The sequence below is a fragment of the Myripristis murdjan genome, chromosome 6, assembly GCF_902150065.1.
Source record: "Myripristis murdjan chromosome 6, fMyrMur1.1, whole genome shotgun sequence".
In the NCBI taxonomy this organism is placed as follows: domain Eukaryota; kingdom Metazoa; phylum Chordata; class Actinopteri; order Holocentriformes; family Holocentridae; genus Myripristis; species Myripristis murdjan.
The window spans coordinates 14,177,160-14,203,524 of NC_043985.1; the positions used below are offsets into that span (position 1 = coordinate 14,177,160).

At 41.7% G+C, this 26,365-nt stretch overlaps 1 protein-coding gene across 1 annotated transcript in view; it reads right to left on the minus strand.

Moving 5' to 3' along the window:
* Positions 1 to 26,365, minus strand: part of nell2a (neural EGFL like 2a) — a 71,551-nt gene that overhangs the window by 33,078 nt on the left and 12,108 nt on the right. The window contains exons 4-12 of the mRNA XM_030054184.1: positions 25,679 to 25,852; positions 23,299 to 23,395; positions 20,504 to 20,576; positions 17,746 to 17,828; positions 17,219 to 17,347; positions 15,731 to 15,833; positions 13,365 to 13,456; positions 11,585 to 11,690; positions 10,678 to 10,806 (exon numbers count right to left, since the gene is read on the minus strand). Of these exons, the coding sequence (XP_029910044.1) occupies positions 10,678 to 10,806; positions 11,585 to 11,690; positions 13,365 to 13,456; positions 15,731 to 15,833; positions 17,219 to 17,347; positions 17,746 to 17,828; positions 20,504 to 20,576; positions 23,299 to 23,395; positions 25,679 to 25,852 (986 nt within the window). The remainder of the gene's footprint in view (positions 1 to 10,677; positions 10,807 to 11,584; positions 11,691 to 13,364; positions 13,457 to 15,730; positions 15,834 to 17,218; positions 17,348 to 17,745; positions 17,829 to 20,503; positions 20,577 to 23,298; positions 23,396 to 25,678; positions 25,853 to 26,365) is intronic.

A 26,365-nucleotide genomic window follows, 5' to 3' on the forward strand; every position in this document is an offset into this window, starting at 1 on the left:
CGCAGCCCCACAAGAGCTGTGATTGGTCCGCCGAAGTACACTATTTCCGGCATTTCGATGCAACCGGCATCACATTCCTGTTGTTGTGCCGTCAGCGCCGTTTTTTTTTTTTTTTTTTTTTTTTTTTTAAACTGTTGTGTCTCGACTCGTCGGTTGTGTTTGAAAACTTTGGAGAGTGCCCGCACCTATACGACTCGTCCACTCGCCACAGAAGAGCAGCGACCATACGTCACAGGGTCTACTGGTGGGAGGAGAATTGCTCTGTGTGTTTGCAGAGGTATGTTGGACACACACGCGCTGCGTAGGAAATGCGTGCTTCGCACAACCCCCGTACGCTCTTCCAACGCTGAAGCATAATTCAGCCTTAAGTCCTATGGTTTAATAATGGGATGTCACTCACGTTCATATGCATGTGAAGGCAGAAGAGCGAATACTTTTGGCAATATAGTGTATATCCATATACATAATGGACTGGCAAAAGTGTATTAATCTATACATTCATGTATAAAAACACAAATCACACAAACATGACATTGCTCACACGATGGCCTGCAAAGCCTTTGATGCTCTTTCTTTCTCGGCCTGTGTATAACACACACTCTGGCACAGACACACATACACACACAGACAAGCGTAAGTGCCCGCGCATTCAAAACCCAAGAGTAGTTTGTCTTCATCAGTGGAAGACCCCGAGGAAATGCAGCGGGTGCATGTGAGGTGGGCTCCAAAGTACTTAAGGTTGCAACACTGGATCTTTGGATCAATTCAAAGCAGAGGACTGAATCGAAATGGGGACTCAGCTGCGACGCAGTTTCCTCCAGACCACTACTGGCCATTCTGCACAGCCCTGGGCTCCATGTGTACTTCAAATGTCACGCTAACCCTCGATATAGCCTCATTCACCACTTCACTGGATTAATATTTATTAGAACATCCTTTGTATTTCCCCTGATATATCCTCATAGTTCCTTATTTGGATCTATATTAGCCCGTTGCCTTAGTAACAGCTATTCCTGCATTCCAAACAAACTGCATGCCAAACCATCAAATGGAAGATACACACCACTGCCAGGGTAAACAAAATAATCTTGATAATGTGATGCAACCCAATGCAACTGGATGCAAACACAAGTCAAACGCGGCCTTGTAATATGCTCCGGGCCTTGTTTCTGGTGATAGTTACAGGTCAAATGTAGACAAATTTCAAGAGACAAGCTCTGACTAGTCCTTGACATCACCAATTTATTATTCATTCACCGTATTCAGTCTCTGTGTGAGCGCGAGAGGACGTTCACCCCTGAACATGTTCTGTGCCAGACGCATTTGCGGAGAACACTTGAAATGGAATTTCAATAGATTTGCATTGGCATTCACTCGGCTCGCATGTCCTTGGGTAAAGCATCACCCACCCCCCACCCACCCCACACAAACTCAGCACACGGCACCTGCCTACCACTGGCATTCACCCTTCCTTAGTTTTTCCTTTCACTGCTTCATCAATACTTGAACCTTTCATCTATTCAAACTTTTCGTGAGTATAAAGACAATCAAGAGACGCCTATGAAAGCTTGGGTGTCCTTCGTTAAATGAATGAGGGCTAATTAAACTGACTTTGAGAGAGAGAGTGAAAAGAAATAGAGAGAGGCTGGAAAGAGGGAGGTAGAGGGAAGGGCAGACAACAGGGCACACAAAGAAAAGGAGCGGATTAGAGACAGACAGAATGACGTAGAGCTACTGTAGAGCTGGAGAGAAAAGCAAGAGGGGAGATGAGGAGCCAGGGAGAGGGTGAATGACTGAGATTGTGAGTGAGAGACAGAGTGGAAGGACAGAGTGATGGGGAGAGAAAAGGCTAGGGGAAGAAGAGGATTAAAGACAGATAGATGTAGAATGAGGGCAAGATGGGGAGCTAAGTGTAGAGTATCACGAGATGGTGAGAGAAACGTCAGAAACTACAATAGCAAGTAAGACAGAGAGTTCGATAGAAGAGGAATGGAAAGATATTAACTGTCGGTGGAGAGACAAAAAAGTAAGAAAGCTGATTCATTCTCCATTCTCCATAACAAGCAACGGCAGCGGTAACCTTGAGCGGAGGTCTTAGGTGACACTTTTCCAGGATTCTGATTGGCTGGCCGTGGCGGCGGCTTTGATTTAGAGCCTATTAACTGTAAGACATCATCCATCTCGGCCCCGGTGACACCAGTTACGTTTGCTAAAACAATATGTTAGGAGGTGAGATGACGAGGGGTGCCAAGCGAGGCGTGGGGGGAGAGACAATCTCCATCTCCATTAACACACTCCATTTTCTTGATTGGCTTGTCACATGGACACACGTGATGCGCCCTCCTAAAGAGGCAGTGGCGGCTTTTATCGCTGGATGGAGCGCTCTGGGTCAAACCGTTGGCATGCAACGATGGATGGCGAGAAAATGACCGTTGTTTTTTTTCTTCCCTTTGCACATTCACACTGCATCAATCATAGTCATACCTCTGAAAGGTGGATAGCTTTGCATGATTAGGGACAACAGATTTCTAATCATTCATAAAGGAGGTCTGCTAGTGCCTGCTGCCAGCCCACATTCACAAGAGGCTATAAATATCTTAGATAGCCTATTATATTGAAGGTACCCAATGTAGATTTCCATGTAAACACACTCAGTTTTGTTTACATTCACCATTTCTCAGCAGAACACACTGAGTGCGTCCTTGAGGCCTAATAAATACACTGAATGCATTTTCTACCCCCAAATGCATTTGTAATGCCTTATTTTGGAATATTTTGTAAGTTGCATTGTTTACATCGGTGTGTTTAAACTCATGGGATTTTTTCATACACAAAAATATTCTGAGGGCAGAAAGGCATATGACTGGCTGAGTTAAACAACCGATGAAATCAGAGAAGAGGAGGAGGAGTTCAAGAGAAAAAAGCAATGTAAAAAATGAGGAAAAAAGCAGCATAAGCCAGCTTTAACACTCATGGTGTGCTCACTGAACATTTTGTGTAAAATTTAGGTGCACAGTTGCACCACTGGTGGTATCAAACTACACCGTCAACCTTTAACTAGCACTGGTAACTCTGACGTAGGCCTCATCTTTCTTGGCCATGCTCTATGATGAATCTTAACTGTCCAATCCCTAAGGCTGCTTAGTATATAAACCTATTCATTCCAATGTTATTCTCGCTACATGCTATAACCATGCCCACTTACGTCATTTTGAGGTCAGAACTATTCTGGTATTTTTCATATTCCTACTACTCCTGGTCAACCCACGATAATTTTAATAGGGAATAGTGGCTTAACCCTCTTGCCTTGCATAGTGTGTAGATTTTAATAGGGAGCGTCCTTGCTATCTCTGTTTCATACTGCAGAACACCAAGGTCTGGGAGTAGGGAGATAACACTGCCAATGCCTTTGGATGTCCCACAAAGACACCGAATTTGTGCCATTCTGCTAGCCATCTCTCTCTCTCTCTCTCTCTCTCTCTCTCTCTCTCTCTCTCTCTCTCTCTCTCTCTCTCTCTCTCTCTCTCTCTCCCCCTCTCTCTCTCTCTGTTTCTCATATGCCCCCCCGAGCTCACTTACTCAAGCAGATGATTTGGAATAACTGACAGAGAGATGAGGCTTGGCAAAACATTGTCTGATATTTCTCAGCAGCCAGTTCCCTCATGGCCAGATAGCAGTCAAAGGAAAGAGCGGAGAGAAAAGGAGAGGTCCCCACCGGCCAAACTCAGGAAACAACGATGATAATAATAATGATAATGATAGGTTCTTCATGGGTGTAGAGAGGTTTTAGAGGATGCCTGTTTGGTTTAGGGGGATTGCATTCAGACCTGGGTCAAACACTGTATGACTCTTATTGTTTGAAATGCAAGAAGAAGGCGGGATTTCACTCCCCCTGGTGTTAAAATCCTTTTGGGGCTGATTCTGTTTTAATTCAGTCAGTCAATTCAGTTATAAATGTGGTCAAAAGTTCATGGGATTCATTGCAAAATGATGACTAATTTATTGTTATTCAGCTTGTTAAGAATATTTTATGAGCAAAAAAATGTTTTAATATCAATAGCTCAGTAATTATAATAATATTTTTTTTAAGAGAATCCACTTCCTGTATAGGTTAATTGTTAGTACACTGAGCACAGCTCAGGTTAGACTACATTTTTTTTTCTTTTCATTTTATTTGCTAAAAGCTTTGGAATTGAGGGCTGTTAGCTTTGTATGTTTGGAAATTGGTGACATTGTGATGCTGCAATTTGTCATGCAGGGTGGATTCTGGGAAAGGCACTTCAACAAGTGAAATCAAATGCTCTACGCTTTCTTTCATTCAGTAGCAAATTGCTGTAAATGACAAAGGAGTGGGGTGTGTTTTTTTATCAGCTTGCTCCTTCACTGCTGCAATATTTAGGGCAAATGATTATTTTCATATCTGTTTTAGAGGAGATCAAAATGAGACAAAACTCAGACAAATACGTTTCTTTGTAAAGGAATAGAGTAGCTCATAGCCTCCTTTTTGGGCAATTACTTAAACATGAACTACCCTCTTTGTTGCTTGTGCTTTAATAGACAGGATCCCAGAGAAAAGTTTTTTTTTTCAGTATCTTTTCAACTTACTAAATTGGGCAATCTCTCCTAAATAAACAGGCTCAAAAAGACCCAAACAAATATGCAAAATGTCGCTGCCAATTTGCGCGAGAGCAGGAGCCAATTAAGATGACTGAGTGGAAAGAATCCCATTAGGAGGCAACAAGAGTGAAAATCTGCATTCTGAGAGCACAGTCATTGTCTAAATACCAGACACTCACAGTGTGATTAATCACTATAAACACTTAGAGGCCTGCTACCTGACTTAGAACAATGAACATCAAATAAGGAACAGGACTAGAGCAGTGCGTGTGTGTGTGCGTGTGCATGTGTCAGTATGTGTGTATGTGTTGGTTGGAGTATGTGTAGGAAAGTGTGTGTGCTGTTTTTTAATATGTGTTCACAATCCCTGCACATTCCACAAATTACAACATGTCAATTTCCTCATGGGGCTCGTTAAAGTCCCATCTAATTGAAAAACACTCATGGATCCTAATATGTAAACATCTACTTGCCCTTGCAGGTAACCTCTCATATCTAAATGAGTGTGCCAGTCTGGCACAACTTAGGCAAACCCCTGTTGCATCTCGCGGACTTAAACTGCCTTGTTTATGCCGTCAAGCACACAGTACAGTATGTCAAACGATCACACGCATTAGGCGGCAAGATTGAATGGGCTTTGCTCTCCATCATGACTCTCATTAATCTGGAGGAGATTTTCCGCCACGCGTGAATCGATGCAACATCATCATCAATCACCCATCACTCTGTGAGCGAGCCTAGCCTGTGGGCCAGAGGTCTAAACATCGAGTAACAGGGAACGGAAAGCGCTATCGAAGATGTAAGTGAGGCTGCTATGAGGATCACACTTGGCCTCTCCGTCGCTCCGAGCTGTGTGCCGAGCTCTACACAGAAGTTAGTGAAATAAAAACTGTAAGATGTGGTCATAGCTATTCTTTCATGTATTCATTCATTCAATTCACCTCCTTTACCTGCCTACTACTTTTCAGGATCACAGGAAGCTGGTTCTTTTCCCAGCATGCATTTGGTAGAAGGCAGGAAAACACCCAAGACAGTTTGTGAGTCCATCAAAAGGTCGATTGCAATACTGGAACATAGGATTTCACTGTATTACACTGTATAACTCATGATTCATTGATGAGATGATTTCATGATGAAAACACAGCACAGAGCTTGCTCAAAGACAATGCTTGTCTTTAGTTTATGCGGGCATTATCAATGCATAAGCATGACAATTCAACGCATGCAACACCTTGATCACAACATAATGCATCTACCACGGCGCCATGCAGAGGTAACGGATTCTTTTCATTCAGAATGAATACAATTCTACCTGAGCGTAACACATTTGATGCATTAAGTGTGATCACAGCCAGGAAAAGAAGCAGAAAGGAGGCTTGTCTCAGGTGGCATTTGAAGGATGCCGGTGGAGTTGCAGAGAGATACTGTTATTTACACGAGAAGGGATTGTCTGGATGATGGGGGAATTGTCTGTTTTGGGTGACATTTCAGCGGGGTCACAGAGGTAAGGTGTGAGTAAACACATGGCTGGTTAACGTGTTATGCGTTTGTGTGTGTTTCCTCTCTGTGTTGGCGGGTCAGAGCCCTAGCAGGTGGGGGAGCCCAGAGGCTCGGGGCTCATCCCGGCAGTGATTGGGTTTTGGATTGGGCCTTGGTCTTCAGTCAATGCCAATTAGCCTGCCACCACCTTGTGACATTCACAAGACAGCAGCGCCAATAGCATCACTGTGTGTTCACACAGGATACACTTACATGCAAGCACACAAACAAATGCACAAACATGCTGTCATGGCTTATAGCATAGGAAACATAAAACCCTATTCTGTGTACAAGCAGAGTAGACATATTTAAAATAAACAATTGGGTTACACAAGCAGAGTCTACATTAAAATGCCACAATCAGAAAATAGAACTATCTAGGATACCCTATCCATCAAAATAAAAATCCTGTTGTGTGCTTTTTCTCTTGCCATTGCCTCTATTCAGCAGATTATCATATTGTATTTCACATTTCTCACATAAAAATATAAAAGACACCCAAGAAGCCATTCTTTTTGAGCCATCCTGAAGGAAAATTCCTAAAGTAGGGCGTTTCAAAACAAGCCAACAATGGGAGATGTCTCTATGCCTCCAGTCCTCCACGATGCTGAGATGAATAATGGTATTATCTCAACACATTGAACTATACTGATTGTTCAATTTAGAGACAATCACACAGTCTGTCACTTCTCCGCCGCTCGGCCCTCTGTCTAATTCCGTCCTAAACACACGCATGGCACTGCATGTTGGAAAATCAGCCTTCAGTCTGACGGCGATATGAGGACAGGATGGAGGAGAAATTGGGCTGCTTTTCTTTTAAGAAAGCAGCACTCAGAGACATACACAGGCGTGCACCTGCGCACACACACATACACTTACACAAAGCCGGGGCTAGTATCCCCCTGAGTTTTCCCTACTGCTGCTTCTATGAAAAATTTACACAGAAGTGATCTCATCGGCTATTTTGAGCTCATCTCTGACCTAGGAGTGTTTTAAAGAGCTAGTATCTGTCTCTGCCTTTTATGATGTTTATCTTGATGTTTGACAGGGCCCTAAAAAATGGTGAGTGAGTGTGTGTGTGTGTGTGTGTGTGTGTGTGTGTGTGTGAGTGTGCGCACATGTAGCATACACAAGCGCTTCTGATTCTGTTCATCTCTCAACTATGTTCAATACATAAAAATTGCTTGTAAGTTGGATTTCTCACTTCATCTCTCTGGCACGACTGTATTGAAACCCCCCTAGAAACAAAAGTAGGCAATTTCAATCATCTTTCTGTATGCCACCTCTAAACTACAAAATGCTGTATCTATTACGTGCACGAAAACATTCTTTCTTCCTCCTCCAGGATCCTCACTGCAACTATTTCAGCAGGACAGTCCTTTTTTTTCCTCAAAGGACAAACAAACACTCAAAGAGTAAGAGATTTCCAGAGACACACAAAAAATCAATTGCCTTTGAGAGAACAACATCAGCAAATTGAGTCCATTTCAGGATCCCTGAGCAGTATCTGATGCAAACACACACACACACATACACATCCAATTTCATCACAAGAGCCAGGTCGCTGTTGAGATGAATAGTGTTGGTCTGGAGTGTCGATGTTTAAGCCACAAGTCTGTCTGCCTATTCTCAGTTTCACACTGGTAATGGGCTGGGTTACTCTGTCTCCTTCTTTATTTCTGCAACAATGAGCTACTGAAAATATCTGGTGAGCTCAGCTATTACAAACATGATCATCAAAACAAAATGCAACCAACCAGCAAAAACAGACATGACTGCTGTTCAGTATTTTTGGGATGTTTTCTCACATTACAGTGACAGAGTGTGAGTACTTGTACAACAGAAATTCAGCCTTGACAAATCCAGGAGCAAATAAGAGACAAATATTTCTCATCATGTTAAAGCTTACTGTTTTGCAAAAATGTTTTTTTTTTTTTTCTTAAAGGCAGTTACAAAGTTTTACCTACATGTCTCGGGACAAATTTCTGATCCTCTGGGAACTGAGTGTCAAAACGCATCTCAGTGATTTTTAAGGAGAGCCATGCATTACCACATCACACCCCATTATGGTGAGTGATGCCATCATTGCTATGGTAGCATAACCTACAGTCCAAAGCAGTATTCCCCATTAATATAAGACAATTAAAAAATCCTGATGGAATCTTCAATTACGTAGGTTGTCTAAGACAGGCTTATTAACTTTCCAAATGCTCATATTCTATATGTCAGTATGAGAACCGGAGAGGTCAGAAACTGCTGCTCTTTCATATGTGATTTCCTTCCCTGGTTACAGCAATAAAAAATTATGCACTGGACCTAGACGGGCACATTTACCCCATCTCGATGAAGGTGACTGAAAACAAATTAGAATGTTGGCATGGACAACAGATAAAAAAGGTACTTTCACATGCAAATGCATGCGCACAAACATGCACACACACAAAGAAAGTCCAAGGCAGCAGTTGTTGACGGCTTGTCGACAGTGTGGCTATCAAGGCCATCTGCTGAAATACCTATACACTGTGAAAAAAAAATCTGTCTTAACAAGTCTAATTTATTTTTAGTTAAATAACAATTAGTCTTGTATTCAGTGTCTTGTTTTTGTTTAAACAAGTGAAAAAGTCTGCCAGTGGGATATTCTCTCTTATTTCCAATGCTAATCAGTTTGCTTCCAGAATTTTCTTGAATCAAATGATTTTGCGTTGATACTAGTGGGCTGTTCTGCCTTATTCCGCCTTTCTCAGCATATTTATACTTGATCCCAGAAAAAAAAAAAAACTGAAACAAATTAAAATATGCTAGAAATAAGCAGGATTACTTCATCCAACTGGCAGATTTTCCCTGAAACAAAAATGATTTTAACACTGAACATAACATTAAATTATGTATTACTATAAGGAGATTGTTTTTACAGTGTAATAACTTTTACCTGGTCTCATGTTTGCTTAATAATTCCACAAATGAACTAGAATAGTGGCTTAATGTTTACTGCAAACATTACTGCACGAGAGCATTGCATATGATAATGTCATCTTCCCTTTGATTTTTCTCTGTTTTTTTTTTTTTTTTTTTTTTTTTTTCTTTTTTCCTTTAACGATGTGTTTAACTTAGCTTCGGGAAACATCAGGCAAGATGTCAGAGGAGGTATCCAGCTGAAGCACCATCAAATTAGCGTGTGAATGTTTGAACTCTGAACATGCAAGCACATTTCTGCATAGCACAGGCCACGTGAAATAATCTGCTCAACTAAGTAGAGTGCATGTATTTCATGCATCTAAAGTGGGTTGCCCAAACGGCAATCAAGCAAAGCATCATCTGTTTTTATAAAAGCACAGCGATGCAATGATCCATCACACTGTGTTTTACTGGAATTTGCAATATGGATGGAGACATCTGAGTCTTTCGTATACAATTAGTAATGAAAGCTCTGGCTGGTGATGGATGGCATGGTTTTAATCGCTCTCCACGTAGGAAATATCACTCATACTGTCCCAGCAGAGAGGCACTGAATACACGGAGACATAAAGACCTTCAGCATGTTTTCTATCATATCTGAATTAACCGACCATGAAGACAAATAACACAGTCTATGATGGGAAAAGGCCATGAATGCACATTCCGTGTTGTGGACATAAATGAAGCCGAGATTATGTTCTTCCATCACAAAAGGATTATGTGACAACAGCATGATATGGACACAGCATCTGGACACACAAGTTTTACTATGAGTTAAGTGTAAGTAAGTAACATAACTTAGGGTTAAAGCGGATTTAGGTTCTGCAACTAAAAACAAACAAACAAAAAAAAAATCCACTGTCAATGAGAGTTTAAAGCCCATTTGCTACTGTCTATATCTGCAATCACTTCACAGTGCATGCTCCAATTAATTCTTTTAACATCTACATCATTTTTGCCATCTCTAAAACTGTGTTAAACCTAATTTGAAATCAACTGCTCTCCTGGGTTAACAAAGACACCCAAAATAAGAAGACGTGGCCATGACAATATTGTGAGGAGATATATTTTGAGGGATCATTTCCTGGCGGAGGGCTACATTTCCTCCTGTGGGTGTCAGGTGAGTCACAGCAAGCAGAGCGTGACGTAACGTGCACTCTGATATGAAGGCGTTCGACTCGGGCACAATGAAATAACAGCAAAACAAGAGAAACTTTTACAAAAGTGTGATGGATTACCTATAGCTCAGGCAATTTCAATGTCTGTGGAATTTGTTTTCCACACTGTACAAGCATGAATTGCCACAAATGACTTGTTCTTAAGGTAGGAAAAGAAGCCCTGATTGAACAACATGACAGCACCAGCATGTTCGGCAGTGAAGCAAGAACACTGAATCAAATGAATCATGCCCTTAGAAAAGAGAGGGCACGGAGCATGCTTCTCCCATGACCTCTTCGATTCAACACAGCCATTTTCACTAGAGCCGACCAAACACTCAGCCACTCTTGGAGGGCAAAGAAACTTCAGCTTAAAAATCAGGGTTCACTCTTCAGAGCCTCGCTGTACCTTCACAGTAGGCGTTATCATCTCGCAGTGGGCGGAAGCCATCCTTACAGACACAGCAGTCTCCTGTCTCCAGGTTTACACAGTCAGAGTGCTCCATGCAGCTGTGGCCCTCCAGGCAGAAGTCATGACCTGCAGGAGGGACGGTGAGGAAAAGGTTGAGACCCAGAGGAGACAGACGAGGAGAGACAGAATGATGAATGGATAATTGAAAGAGGCAATTGAAAGGTTATGTTATTGTGAGACTCCCTTTTCACAAAGCATTCAGACGATCACCTCTTTCACAGGCGCACAATGTTAGGTGCACAATAAATTGGTCACTGTTACTGCTGATTTCAGATTCATCACACAAAAACAGAACACTCTCACTGGAAATGCATTTGCTCAGAGCTAAAAGTGCCAATGAGCATGACTGAGTAACATGAACAAATAAGATTTCGAGAATGAGTTACCATACACATCAGAAAAAAAGCTTACTTTGGCAAGGCTTTTTTGGCCTCTGCCAGCACAGCTCTCAACAAATTTTCTCAATAACGTCTTGTACTACTTTTGCTACATTTGTTTTTGCATATTCTAGAGCCTATATGTCTATATGCCTGTGCTCTGTGAATTGTCTGTGGCTTGTATTACGTTTAGCAGTCTACAGGCTATGAAAACAAATTTCTACTTGGATGTCACTAAGGCATCGATCTTATAAGCAATCAAGATTATTATTAACTTATTATAAGGTGAGAAAATTACAGGCTCACTTGATGTACCCAATTTCATTTGCAAACTATTTTTAGACTCCAGAGCTGCTCCAGCAACGTTGCTATATGAATTAGAATAAGATCTTAGATAACTTGCCTGAGTAAATAACAGCTGAGAGTAATCATGTCACTAGAATAAGACAACACATCGTCCTCCGTACCTCTGCAGACTTTGCAGCATCTGTCAATCAACGTGATCTGCTCTGACTCTGGACAGTTGAGTTCAGGACAAGGCTCACTGAGGGCCACTCGATGCATCGTCCTGTCCTGAAACGGTCAGAGACACAATCCCCATGAGCTGCATCCTAGGTCTGCTCTGCTCCCCGTCATTTGATAAGGCCTGGATGTAATTATGAAGGTAATTATCCATCTATTGTGTTCCTTCACTCACTCTCTTGCTCTCCTTCCTCCCTCTTTGTTCATTACAACCCAATTACTCTGACATAATCATTGGTCAATAGCAGCTGCGTCTGGACTTGGTACTACTTCTGGAAGAGTAAACCTTTCCTATTCTCTTATCGTATTATCTGAATGTTATAGACCATGATTCAGGATATATTTTTGTAATACAAACAGAGAATCCTTTGGAATCAATCTTCTGGATTATCCCTGCATGTGTGTTTAGTCAGAGTGTACAACCTGATTAGGGAGTTCCTTTTCCCAGCATGTCTTTGGCAGGTCTCTCTAATGATCTCATCCCTGTCTCTCTGACTGATGCTTACTCCAAGTCATTAACAGCAGACACAGTAAGACAAAGACAACAGGCCTTCTGAAGCTATTTATGACACACGCGCTGTTTTGTCAGCGGAAAGTTACCATGTGATGGCTTTTTATCATTTTACAATGCAAACAGGAGGCAATATGAAGCTAATCCTGCACCAATTTGTTTTTAAGATCGCTCTATGAGGTGTCACGGCTGCAGCTGAAACATATATGTTCACTATCATCCTTAATGCTATATACATCGACCTCAAGCATGTGTAACATTCTGAAAAAACACTTTCCCTAAAAGTTAACATACAACTTATCAAGCAAGTCTTACCATCTCCCCACTTTACCCATCTTCTCACCTCCCACCACCCAAAACCTGCACCCCCCTGCAGCCAATAGGCAGACAGGAGATCAGAGGCGTGACAAGCAGCTGTCAGGGGGAGCCTGCAGGAGTCTGCAGCAGTAGGCTGACTGACAGCGCTCCCCGTCCCAGTTCCTTTGATCTGCCTGGGACTGCCAGTCAGTTACCTGGGACTACAGATGGGCCAGGTGTGGGCAAACCAGCCAGACAGCTGTCCCAAACTCCAGTGTCTATTGCAGCTTTGCAGGATTCATGGGGGAGCCGGATTATATGATAGACCTGGGTGATTATAAACCTCATATCACTTTTCTGTGATTGATTGGGCTTGCCTGGCATGATGCGATCAAGTGAATTGCCCCCAAGAGTGAGAAACCCACCCATCTGCTGCTCCAAGGAGACAAAAGCAAATGCTCTGTATAATTAAGGGGGTTTGAAAAACAATTTGGAAGCACTGTGGGATCTGAGGATAGGTATTGAACAATGCCTGTGGTATCTCATGATTGATAGGTGTACTGCTCTGGCCCCCTACATGTTAAGTCAGTCAGGAGTGTTTGGCTCTTTTCTTTAACTCATGTAAAACAACCTAACAAGCTGGATCAATAAATTCTGCTCAGATGGACAGCCTAACACACTGGTTGATTAAGGCTCGATTTAGCCTCCTGGGATGGGCCAGCGCTGCTATGGAATGAGTATTTAGCAAGCCGTAATGCACCGCGACATGGAAATTAATGGAGCTGAAGTGCTTAGCTATACGAGTTATTGTTGCGTCTGCTTGTAAAGTGGAGTTTAAAATCATTAAAATAATTTGGAATTGGGAATGTAAGTGTTTTTCTCTGTGCTCTGTGTGTATGTGTGTTAACACGACTTACCCTGCATTCAAGCAGCAGACATCTGCCAGAGGAGTCACGCACAGCTCTCTGATCCCCCTCCACCAGCTCTCTCCCACCAAACAGGCAAACAGCTAGTAGCAGACACAGAGAAATCATCAGGAATCAGGATACACAAACACACACAGACAGACATGCAGGCATTAACGCAATGGAACACATGCATACACAGTACCAATCCATAACACGATTTTATTTACACATTATATGTTTGGTTTGTTAGTAAGTTAAATCCGCAGATGCATTAACAAAAATTCAGTGAACAGATGAACATTCGCATATGTCAGTCTAGAGGCTCCACTTAATTTGCATTTTTTAATTTCTTGTTTTTATTGCAAACAGTAGGGGAAAAGTTGCAAAAATTTAGATGGACACATCGCAGCTTTGCCGCAACTTAATAATCAACTTCTAATGTCCACAACCCAAATACATCAAACTGGTTTGCAATAAAAAAAAAAAAAAGTGAAATTTAGTGGACTGATATATGTGAATGCGGAACTGTTCACTGGACTTTGCTGATTGAATGCATCCGACGAGCATCAACAATAGCAAGGAGGAAGTTGAGTATGGCACATTTGTTCTGTCTCATCGTTGTCTCATTATCAGATTTGTCAAAACAAACCAAATCAAGCACTGCTACTGGAACTACAATGCAGCAGCTGCAACAACTGACATACACAGAGAGAAAACACACATCACTGCAATTGTACGATGAACCCACTGATATTCTAGGGGAGCGGTACAAGAATAATCAGTTGGGCAGAAAGTCTCTGTGTGATGAGCAGTGGGGGTCAGACAAAGTCAGACAGGTTTGAGGAAGAAAAATGATTGACACCTTAGGTCAGGCCCTATAACAAAGTGGCATATCATGAAAGGGAGGGACTTCTGAGAGAGCCATTTGACAGAGTACTTGACAGATCATCAAAAACAGACTCAGAACTCCTCCCCGCAAGGCCTTGCATGGTGAGATAAGGCTTTAATTTGGAGAGCAAGGCGTAGTGGGAAACAGGCGGTACTCATCTCTCCAAAGCCAGAGCATGCGTAATTAGCTGTGTGTTTGTCTACCTCGTTGAGATTGGTGAACACAGGGGTATTGAGTTAAAGGGGATTACTTGTTTATATTTATCTAACACAACAACAGATTAGGAGTCATACTTTAAACCATCCTGTTGCAGCCGTGACCCCTGGGTAAGTGAAAATGAAGCCAACACAACCTGATTACAGTCCTGAGCTACGGTTTCTTGTTGAGAAAGAGTTAATTCTGGTCTAGCTCTTGGAGGGAAGCACAAGGATCAGCAGCAGCAGCGGTGTGTGGGAGTGTGTAGTGAGCAAGTTCTAAAGTGAGTTCAATTTACAGAAGATACAGAGCAAGGTCTGTTAAAAATACTTTGTAGTATGCTACATGCTTGTACCACTCATATGGTATGTAGCTATCTTTGAACCCCAGGAAAAAGCATAAGTTATTAAGAGTATATCTTATTGGCACTGAATGGACCTTATAAAATCCTTCAGCTACATGCTAGATTTTCCATTTCCATGCTCCATAGGTTGACAGGAACAATGCAGCTCTTATTGCTTTTAAAGAGCAAATGCGTCACATCTCTGTGGGGTCATTTGGGTCAATATCAGAAGAATGTAGGGGTGAGTAAAGCTAATATCCTCTGAAATCCATTTCTACTGAAAGGGGAATAGAGAGAATATGAGATGCAGAGTCGTGCGGTGAAGAGGATAATAAGAGTTCAGCACTGAGCTCATAGTCTTATAGTCTGGAAAAACAGACCATCTATGTAGATATGTGATGAAACAGAATTATTTATCCAGCAAGACCATATCAACGTTCATAAGTTTAAAAAAAAACAAAACAAAGAAGAAAAAAAAAACAATGGTCATTTATCTAAATGTTTCATATTCTGCACAAAAAGAGGCTTTTTGCATCATTCCAAGCGTTTGAAACGCTTTCTTTCTTCTTCACTTTACTCACAATCTCACCCTGTTTTCCATAAATAGGAACTAGTTTACATCACATGCTGCGATCCCAGATTTATTGGCTCCTGTCTGTGTGACTGGTGGCCATCTGTGTTTTGAAGCCTGCTAGTGAATAATTGATTGGACTATGTATATGCAAAAGGATGGACCCATCTCAGGAGGCATGTTAGGAGGTAGCTTAGCAACACTGCAGAGCCCTGGTCAGTTGTCAGGCAGCCCTTGTGGAGGCGTGATGCATGCTCTAAATCTGGTGGTGGTGGAGATTGCTTTGGTGTTGTGCATGTGTGTGTGAGCTTGGGTGTGATTGTGTACATGATTGTAGGAGTGTAGGAGGGTGAGGAGGTTAAGGGTACTCCACTCACGCTGGCACTCCTTGCAGCAGGCACCCTTTACGTAGGCAGGCGCTGTGCCTGATGGGCACTGAGGGGGAGGGCAGGAGATGGCCTCACACTGCACCGTGCCATTCTGGTGGAGAAAGAGAAGCACAGCACTTCATTGTAAACGGCATCCGCAGTCAGACCCAACCCCTTTGCCACAGACTTAGTCATAAAGGAGATGTACACAGCAATGTCAAGAACACGGATAATTGTGTGTAATGTCTTTAAATGCTATCTCCTGCGTTCCCCAGCTGTGCTGATAATTAACACTGCTACCATGGATGAAAGCTCTGCAATATGGAACATCTATGAAACTGATCCACATAATTGATAACATCTTAATGCATGACCTTTGGATTTGAAAGGTCACAGCTAATTGCCACACATAAGGTAACGAACATATCCCATCTAATTCTTTAATTGCAGCCCAGAATCGGCAACACACGGTTCCACTGGATGAGTGGGCAGAGCAAATCCCTTATGATAATTATCATCTGTCACGAGCAATTACATGCGATGTACTGAGAGATATGTGATTTCTGCTGTTGCAAGTTGGGTAAAGGTGCACAACACATCTCACTGGCTAGGTGGCGGGGTTCAGTGGCTGCGGATGGGATTCGTGTTCCAAAGCCAGGGAGAGTGACAGAGGGTGAAATCTGTTTGCTGATGTGGCACGAGGCCAAATCTCCAATCGCTTCTAATTCTCTTTTTGCAATTATTCACACTTAGTGCAAAGCAAAGTAGACCCTTGAGAGAATCCAGCATTACTAAGTACTGTTGCTGACGTGTCTAATCCTGGGTACTGTGCATGTTTTCAATACAGTATCTTTTCTTGGGTAACTGGGGCAACCCTCCTCTAATCCAAGTAAATAATGAGAAAGTAAGCCGTCAACAATGGGGCTCCTGCACTCTGCCCCTCCTTATCCCCAACCCCCTCCGACCCTCCACCCCCCTCCACACACCCACCCACCACCACCCACCTCCCCGAGCCGACATCACCACGCACACACTTGATGAACAGGGGAGCAAAACAAAAGGCCAGACTCACAATGGGAGTGCTGGTTATGTGTGTAAATGCATATATGCACAGACAATTGTACACACATATACACACTCCCATGCACACAAGCAATTTACTTAATTCCCCAAACACATATTAACATATAAGCATGCAAACACACAGAAATGCACCAAACATTCATACATGCACACATGCATACACACACTCACATTGCACATACTTGCATGCACATGTAAACCCACCTGTAAACCCACTTTATTTATTTTATTGATAGCCTACATACATACACACACGCACACCCAACAGACCCTTGCACACACAAGCACACATACACACACAGAGCACTCGAGACACAATTAAATTTGAGTGTTCTCCCCTGATCCATCTCTCTCTCTCTATCTCTCTCTCTCACACACACATACACACACATGCAAACGTGTGTGAAGCCCCACCGTGCATGTGCAGTTCCTGCAGCCATCTGTCCAGCCCTCATCCTCCCTGTAGACGACCCCCTTGACGCTGCAGGTTCGCTCACAATAGCAGCCATCCAGCCCATTCATCTTCTCCTCCGCCCTGGACAGCTGCTCAAGCCACCCCGACCAAAAAAAAACACAAAGGCGAGAAGCAGGGAAGAAGAAGAAGAGACTGAGCCTCATCATCTGTCTATATTCACATGTAGTAAGAACTGCTTAAACAGCAACCCAAAAATGTTATCAGATGAAAAATGCAAAAATGTTCCATGGTTAGACACCATTAGTGGCTTCTACACACATGATCACTGTATCAATCTAACCGCCTGTTGCAGGGAAACTCAATGACAAAAACACATTTCATCGCAGCTCATGAGTATTTATAGCACAAACAGTAATGACAAAAAAATTAAAGCACACATTCTTGTTTTCATATGGGTAAACTTGGATTGAAAGACTAAAACTAACTAAATCCCAAATTTCCCATACTTTATTTCATATGGCATTACCTTGCTGGATGTTTTGGCAAGGATATCCTGCAGTTCCATGATCTTCTGCACCAATCCATGGAAATCATTGCAGGTTGGGCATGCTGGGATGTAAGAGACAGTTTGAGTACAATACACAAGATATGATGGAATGCACTGAGATGATGTTTATTTTCAGTTAGTACAAATAAGACTCAATAGATCTGCAATACTTGCATCACTGAGCAATGTTTTGATATAAATAAATGTCTGTTTTGCTACCTTCTATTGCCGACTGATACAACTCAATAGATTGAGATTATACAAACACAAGGCAGCTTGGAGGGTAACATGAGCTGCAATAGCTGCCATGTCTGAACAGACAAAGCATAGAGCGCCACCTACAGAAAATGACATTTTATAAGCAGAGCATTCAAGGAAAGTAAAGACTGATAAAAATGCTGATAAAAATAACAATAGCCCGACAGATTACCATGTTATTATCAGTGGATTATCAGTGGACTTAAGTAAGCGGTAGGTTGGGGGGTATTCTTCCAGTTACAATCATATTTTTAATGAGAGCTAACTTGAGACTTGAACCTTGATGTCAAGATTTATAAGACTGACAGGCTACTGATGTGCTTTGCCCTTTCACTGATGTGTTGAGTTGCAAAGCATCAAAGTCATGGCAGACAGACTTGCTGCACCTGCACAGGACAGACAGTTATTAAAATTTTGAAAAGGTTTAAACAGGTTTAAAAACTAAGTTATTAATGTTATTATGGACAAGTGCTATGGAAATTGAACTAGTGCACGCTTCAAGACAAAGCAGACTTATGGATCATATACTGTAAGACCACCAATTCAGAATTGGACTTTGATAGGAGTGACTGTGCCTTTTGTTAAAACCAGTTAATTTTGTAAAAAAAATTATGGTGTAACCTCTGGAGATATTAATGCTTTGAACACAAAGGAACTCTTAATTTCCTCCACAGGGAATAGCAAGGAAAAGGGCATCCATTTTCCTGAGCTGACACAGTAAACGCTGTGCTGGCGAAATTTTATAGGCTAGATGATACTCTGACGTCCCGTTCCTCTCAAGGCAGCATGGAGCTACAAACTCTCCAGCTACAGAAAGCTGACAGAAACGTTGAAGTAAAGAGAGCCGTTGCTATGGAAACGATATGCCGTCTCGTGTAGTCTCATTGGTTGAAAATGGCAGGTAGGCTAGCTGCAAGTTTCAACTGATCTCATCGTGAATCTATGGTGTGAACCGGTGATGCACTGAGCAGGTCATAGTGTTCATTGACGGGCTTTAATGTCTACATACTTGGGGCATATTTTATCCTTTGTATTGTTTCAGGTGTAAAGTTAATATAGTGTTACAAATTATGCTTACTTATTATAAAATATTAGTAAAGAGCAAAGACCGTAATGCAAGCAATGGGACTGGCCAGAACAATAAGCCAAAGCAGCTCAGAAATGCAACAGTAGTTTTAGCATAATGTCCTGTCATTTTAAAAAATTTACGAAAAGACTTTGAATACAATTATTTGAAGTGCTTCTGACTAATGTAAAATATTCATTCGTTCATTCACTTTCCAAACCACTTATCCTAGTAAGGGTTTTGGGGGGTTGCTGGAGCCGATCCCAGTGCTCACTGGGCAGAAGGCAAGCGGAGCACCCTAGACAGGTTGTCAGACCATCACAAGGCAGACAGACAAACAAGCACAGTCACACCTAGGGGCAATTTTAACATCTCCAATTCACCTAACTTGTATGTCCTTAGATTGTGGGAGGAAACCGGCGCTCCCAGCAGAAACTCACACAGACACGGGGAGAACATGTAAACACACAGAAAAGGACCCTGGCTGGCCAGCCGGGAATCAAACCCAGAACCTTCTTGCTGTGAGGCGACAGCACTGACCACTGCACTACCATGCTTTAAAATAAATAACTGTCAAAATTAAAATGATAAAACTATGGCCACAGAATAAGAAGAGGCCTGCAGTACTCAAAAGCCAGCAGGAAAGTCATATTGTTCAATACTGCTTTTCAGTCACAGGGCTAGGCTCTTGAAATTGCATTCTCACAAACGGTTCACTTCAGCCTGCAGTTCACTTGAAGTATTGTCCATCTTGTTATGAAGCTCACTTAACAATGAAGAAATGGTTAAATCAGTTTTGCCCAACACTCTGTTCAGAGTTTTTGATAGCCTGCATTAGCATAACCATGCCAAAATCCATTGACTGCTGCAGGTCTTTTTCAGGCAAGTCTGATGCTTCGTGGCCTGGTTTGACTGGTGGTTTCAGGGGATTTCTTTAAATATAACTAAAAGCAACAAGAGTGTTTAAAAAAAAAAAAAAACTAAAACTTCAAACATCTACTGTTTTAGATACTCATTACTAATGTTGGGTGTGAAATATTTAAGAAAGCTGTGAGCAAATAATCTTCTACTCATCAAACTCCTTGTCCTAGTCTCCTAGCTGTGCCTGAAACATTTACCTTGATGCACCAACACCCGTTTTCTCTATTCAACAGGTAAATCAAAGACACTCAGTCAACTTTCCAAAGTTAATATTAAAGTCTGTGACAGCCCTGTTTTTGAATTAACCTCTGTGACAACTCATTTCACTACAGTTTCAAAACACTTCACACTTTATACAGAATAGAATGGGTGTTATCTAAGAAAATAAAGACCACAGAGAGTCTGGTAGGATAAATTACATGCAATTTAGGGGTAAAGAAGGGTTCAAAGACACTATGATTGAAATGTTGCCTTAAAGTAAGAAGTACTCACTTCTGTTAAGATCTGGACACTGTGAGATGTAACCCTGTGGCATCACCAGGATCTCCACGTCCTGCATCACTCCCTGCAAAAGATTGCATCACAAAAAATACATTGTTATATCACTTCACATAATTATAAAGTGCCACATTTGATTAATGAGATGAAGCATGTAGTAAGTGGATGAGGATGCTGACAGGGTGGGATGTGGTCTCTATGAGTACATTTACCACATGAGCGAAAATGAAACACAACATGCAAACACAAACCAACAAAGTGATTTACAAGAGCCTTGGTTAAAATAAGGAACTATGCACAATGTAATATTGGTAAATTATCTGATAGTCAGTGGTAAATCATTTTGTCAATCTGCGATGAGAGAGAAAGTGGCAGGTTACTTCTGTTTCCTAGGCTGTCACTCTCACAAACCATCTCATAACTGGACACAAACAGGGTGCTAAGTGAACCAATGATGTGAGAGTCTTGCACGCAGAAGCAATTTTTATTTTTCCCCCAATCTCCCCTGATAAGCATAACCAGGAGATACAGATTCAATTTGATTCAAAGGTCCCATTTGATAGCCTTTCGTCCTGTGGCCGAACCCCAAACACACACACACACACACACACACACACACACACACACACACACACACACACACTCACATACACACACACACACACACACACACACACACACACACACACACACACATACACTCTGTCGCCATGGTAACCTGGCCCATTCCATTCCTTGAGTGCATTTATTTCCCATACAGAAGTGGAGCAGTGCAACTTAGGAGAAATTGTTTTAAAATTGTCTTGCCACTTCAATTTACCGGCCATAAATTTAAAATCCTGGGGAAATGATTTGCTGATTTTTCATGGCTGAAATGGAAGAAGATAGGAGTTGTGTCTATTAAAATAGTAATGAAACCAGAGACACTATACATACATTTGTAGCTATCATACACATTTCCCATCTTGGAGCTATTCTTATGCTGTGACTGTAAGTACCGCAGTGACTACTGTAGCCTATGCTGTTTTAAATCAAATGGTACTCTAACACAAAACTTATCCCTTTCAAACAACTGCTCACCAGACTATGACATGCACCATTCAGTAGATGAAAGGAGAGGACATTCTGAATTTTAGAAAAAATTCCCCTATATCAGTGTCGGGTATATGTAGTACAACAAGCATGCAGTAACACGTAAAATTTCAGTAGTGGCCCCATCTCCAATGGAAATGCGTATTTAGAGTCAATTCATTGCTCATCTGATGAATTCAAAAGCTGGATTTTCCACCAATTGCAAAGAATGAAAGATTTATGACACCTGGGAACTGATCCCACCTAAAAATAACAGAGAATAAAATCTCTATTATTTACACGTTTCAACAGTTTGGTCATTTGCAGATGCTTGTTACATTTGGAATCACTTATAATGTATAATCAGTTATAATGTATAATTAGGGCTCAGCATTTTATCAGTATCAATATCGTGATAAAAGCCTAGATATTGTCTCCGATTTATCATGATATGGCATCAGTGTTGTCTTTTCCTACGTTTAAAGGCCTTGTTACAGTAATGAGATGTGATTTTCTGAACTTATATTAGACTGTTGTAGCTATTTTATTATTTTCCTCTACCTCTTTGGTCATAATTTTGTCCATATCGCCCAGCTCTATGTATAACAATAAAAAACATCATGCACAAACATCAGTAACACAGCACTGATGAAATAGTGCAAAATAATTGGATCGCATATAATAGTTACCCATATTTAACCACAACCAATTTAACCATATTTATAAATTAAGCTGCAGAAAAGATGCTTATTGACCTGTTAAGTGGAGGAACAGATATGCTCATTCTGATAAAAGTATCCACTATCATTGTTAAGGATGTAATTGTCTTGTCTTCAACTGACACCCACATATAGACAAAGACTGAGTATGTGTGTAAGTGTGCGTGCACTAATGAAGCCGTGTGTTTTAAAAGGAAATGTGCCGTTCCTAGCCACTAATCAGGGCTTCAGAGAGAGAAGCAAGGAGAGACGTTGCTACGTGACAAGATTAGTGGGTGACCTCCAAGTCTTCTTTCATCTGCAAATTAACACGGAGGAAATTCAACAGCTAGGACAGATATGCAAAGCACACGGATGGTCAGATACACACATACACACAGGCATACACACCCTCTATACAAAACCTACCATAGATGTCACTATCTAATAGAAAGCTTGCCACCACCAGACTGATTAAAATAGTTACAGCTGTTGATAAACCAACATTGTGTGCAACATGCCTCCCCAGCTGGGACATTCTGAAGTGTAGGCCAGACTGGGGAGAGGCAATATATGTCTCCATGTCAGATAAACAATAGGCGATAGACTAAGCTTAATGAGCATAGTCCAGAGGCTATTTAATGATTTCTCCCAAATCAGTGAGGGTTGCTGGGATAATTACACTGGGCTTAGCAGCAGGCTAAGGGGAAGGAACAAACAATGATGAAAAAAAAATGTCAATTCCTAGGGTAGGCACAGCAACCCTAAAATTAAAATGGCAAGTCTTGAGAAATGTATGCAATTAAATCCAGCAGCCATAATAAATAAAACCAAACAAGCCAAACAAGGAGGTGGAGATGCAAATCAAGATTGATCATGGGATGAAAACATGGTGCTAGAACCAAGATGCAATATGTACTTTCAGCACTATGGATCATTCATCACTAAGTGATGTCACAAATTACAATGTGCAAAAAAGTTCAGGTATGCTGTTAGGGAAGTTTTTTAAACAAGGCTGACCTTGAAGAAGCCGTGAGCACTGTTCCTCTGTCCTAGCCATAGGGAAGCATCCTCAGGTATGTCCATGTAGGGGATCTCCACCACCCTCTCATAGATCCTTCAGAACAAATACATCAATTGGTCAACAGCTGCAGTCAGACTTACAATGGATGGTTTACAATTGAAGAGTTCATTTGCAAAAACAGATAAAAGCCATCCTTAAAATAAATACATCTTTTTCACTGATACAGCTTGGAGTACACACACCTTTATATACACACACAAACAAAGCATGATTTAGGATAATAAACATTATGCCAGGCTAAATAAACATATAAAAAATAGAAATAAATATAAAGTAAATTCAAAAAAATTTGAAAAGATTTAATAAATTCAAATGGAGATATCTGTTTTTGCAAATGAACTCTTCAATTACTGTAAATGTTAGGTCACATCGTGTTGGTGAATTTACAAGTAATTCCAAAAGCTTGCATTAAGTTTTAGCTTTTTCATGGCTGTAATTAGGCACACTTGTATTGTGCATGCATGCATGTATGGGTCTGATACATTTTGAACAATTTTGAAAATGTTTCTATGCTGTTGTTCCATAATAATAATACAACAGGAATGTTTAATTAAAGACCCTATATATAGCAGAATGGCATTCCCTGCTGGAACATCCTCACCACAACACTTCACTGATGTTTTGAACTTTTTAAACTTTTTACCCTGAAATTTACTGAATGGACTTTTGATACAAACTCAGATGTTATGTGACAGGTTGACATAGGTTTAGTTTGTTTCAGGTCTTTAAACAGACACACAGAGTTTGATCACCCCCGGCTGGGTTGCATCCAAGGTTCTGTCCAAGCAGCTTGCGTGTTCTGAGAATAGCCCCACTTAATCCACAGTGGAGCAGCCCCCTGAAGTCTAAACTAATCCGGGCTCAGGTGATGAGTCGTTCAAGGCCTTAGAGGATCCACTGGTGTAGTCGTCACCGTCAGGTTGTCCATGAAACCTCCGATAAGGGACCGTGGCACCCAGGACTTGTTCAGGGGTCCTCTGCACATTTCCAGCAGCAAGAGTGAATAAAATCACTGAAATAGTGCAAAAAGTGATAATGCCCTTCTCTGGCCAATGCCATGCTGATGTTGTTCCTTCCAGAGGTGACTCTCAGACTGAAGCAGCTGTAATAGTCCAAAAAAGGTCCCTGATCTTGCCTGGAACATGATGTTGATCCAGTGTTGTTTGCATCAACTTATATGGAATTGACCCATAAGCACTGGCGAGGTCCAACCACAGAACCACTGGGTCTCCTTTACCTTCCCACACCTCTAAGACCAGCTAGGTGACAACTCAGAAACTTCAGGAATCCCCTATTCTGCACTGGTGTGTCAATGTAGGAGTTCAACAGGAGGAATTCTGTCAGGTGTCCGGCAACACTACTGAAAAATACTTTGACTCCGACACTGAGGACTGAGATTGTTCTGCACTGTTCAATGTTACTCACGTTTTCCTCCTTTGGAATCCACACCCTCTGCAAATCTCCATTGCTGGGCCACCTTACCCCTTCTCCAGATCACCTTGATGATCCTCCATAATCAGTGCAAAAGCCTGGGACACTTATTGTAGACCATGTATGGCACTCCACTAGATCCAGGTGCTGAGGTAGTCCTGGCTGCTCTCACACCCCCCTGGAACTCCTTCAGTGTGGGCTCCTTGATGATAAGCTGGGAGTTGGGTTCTGGTGGTGTAATCAAGACCCTCAAGTGCCCCAAATCTGGCTCCCTTGCTCTGTCACCATGGGTGTAACTGAGATAGTGATCCATCTATTCTTTGAAGCACACATGGTGCCAAACCTTTCACAGGCAATGCTGATGATGATGGTACACATTGACCAGAGCCTCTGGTCTGCATCATCCCTAACAGTGGCTTCGAGGACCCCATCCACACCCTAATCAAACTGGAGTCATTCTCTCTTTCCTTGTTTGAAGCAGACCACTTGACTCGACAATGTTCTGCTTTGGGGTGCGGCTAGCAGTGCTTAGAGGCTCCAAGCCTCCAGGGTTAGAGGTTCTGTGGGTCACTTCTCCAGTGCATTTTCTGGATGTCAGCTGGCCAGGTTAGCCAGGTTGAACTAGTTTTAACACACACCGTGCAGTGCAGCTTGGACACATCTTTAGTGATATAACTAACATGTATTTTGATACCAGAAATTGTTTAATTAACTTTGTAGAATTTGACTTTTTGGAAACACTGGAGAAAAACCATAGTTGTATTTTCCAAGAGTTACAAAGGTATAGGAAAACTCCCCTCCAGTATTCACCCAAGCCACAGCATCTATGGTGTTAACTACATATTTCAATGTTACATGTGGCAGCACTTGCAAGCAGCAGCCTACCTGTTGCAGTCGACGTGTAGTATGACATGAGAAGCGCTGACGGCAACAGAGACCTTATGCCATTGGTCATCAGCCAGACTGTAAGGAAACACCTCAGTGTGGGCTTGCTGGCCTTTGGTACGATAGTGAAGACGCACCTCATTACGCTGGCCACTGCTCTCTAGCTCCAGGAACCTGGAGAAGAAAAGTACAAAAGTACAAGTACCAATGACAAATTAAAATCCATACAATGACAGCTTAACTGGTAGTTTGCATTCCATAAAATGAAAAGTATATCTTATATATTAAAGTAAATCTTAAAGTATCTCTGTGTATGTATTTGAGTTCACACAGAACTGCATGCATCACTTGAGTTTATAATAAAAGTGTCTCTAAAAGATAAAAGCATCACTCAACCCCAAGCAATGTGCTCACATCGCCATAGATTTGCAACACTGGTTAGAGTTTAATCACACTGATAGTCAACTATAATATAAGGCTGTTAAGTGCAACATCACCAACAGACAACAATGCAGAGGCTCAACTCATCACATTGGGACATTGGTATTCTAGCATAGTCCTCTTCTCAACACCACTGAGCTTCACCTACCATAGTGACACTAATGGAGAGAGCTACCGATACACAGCCAGCAGCCCTGCCTTTAAAGCCAGGGTTATTTAAACTAGAGTTGTTTGCTTGGAACATTA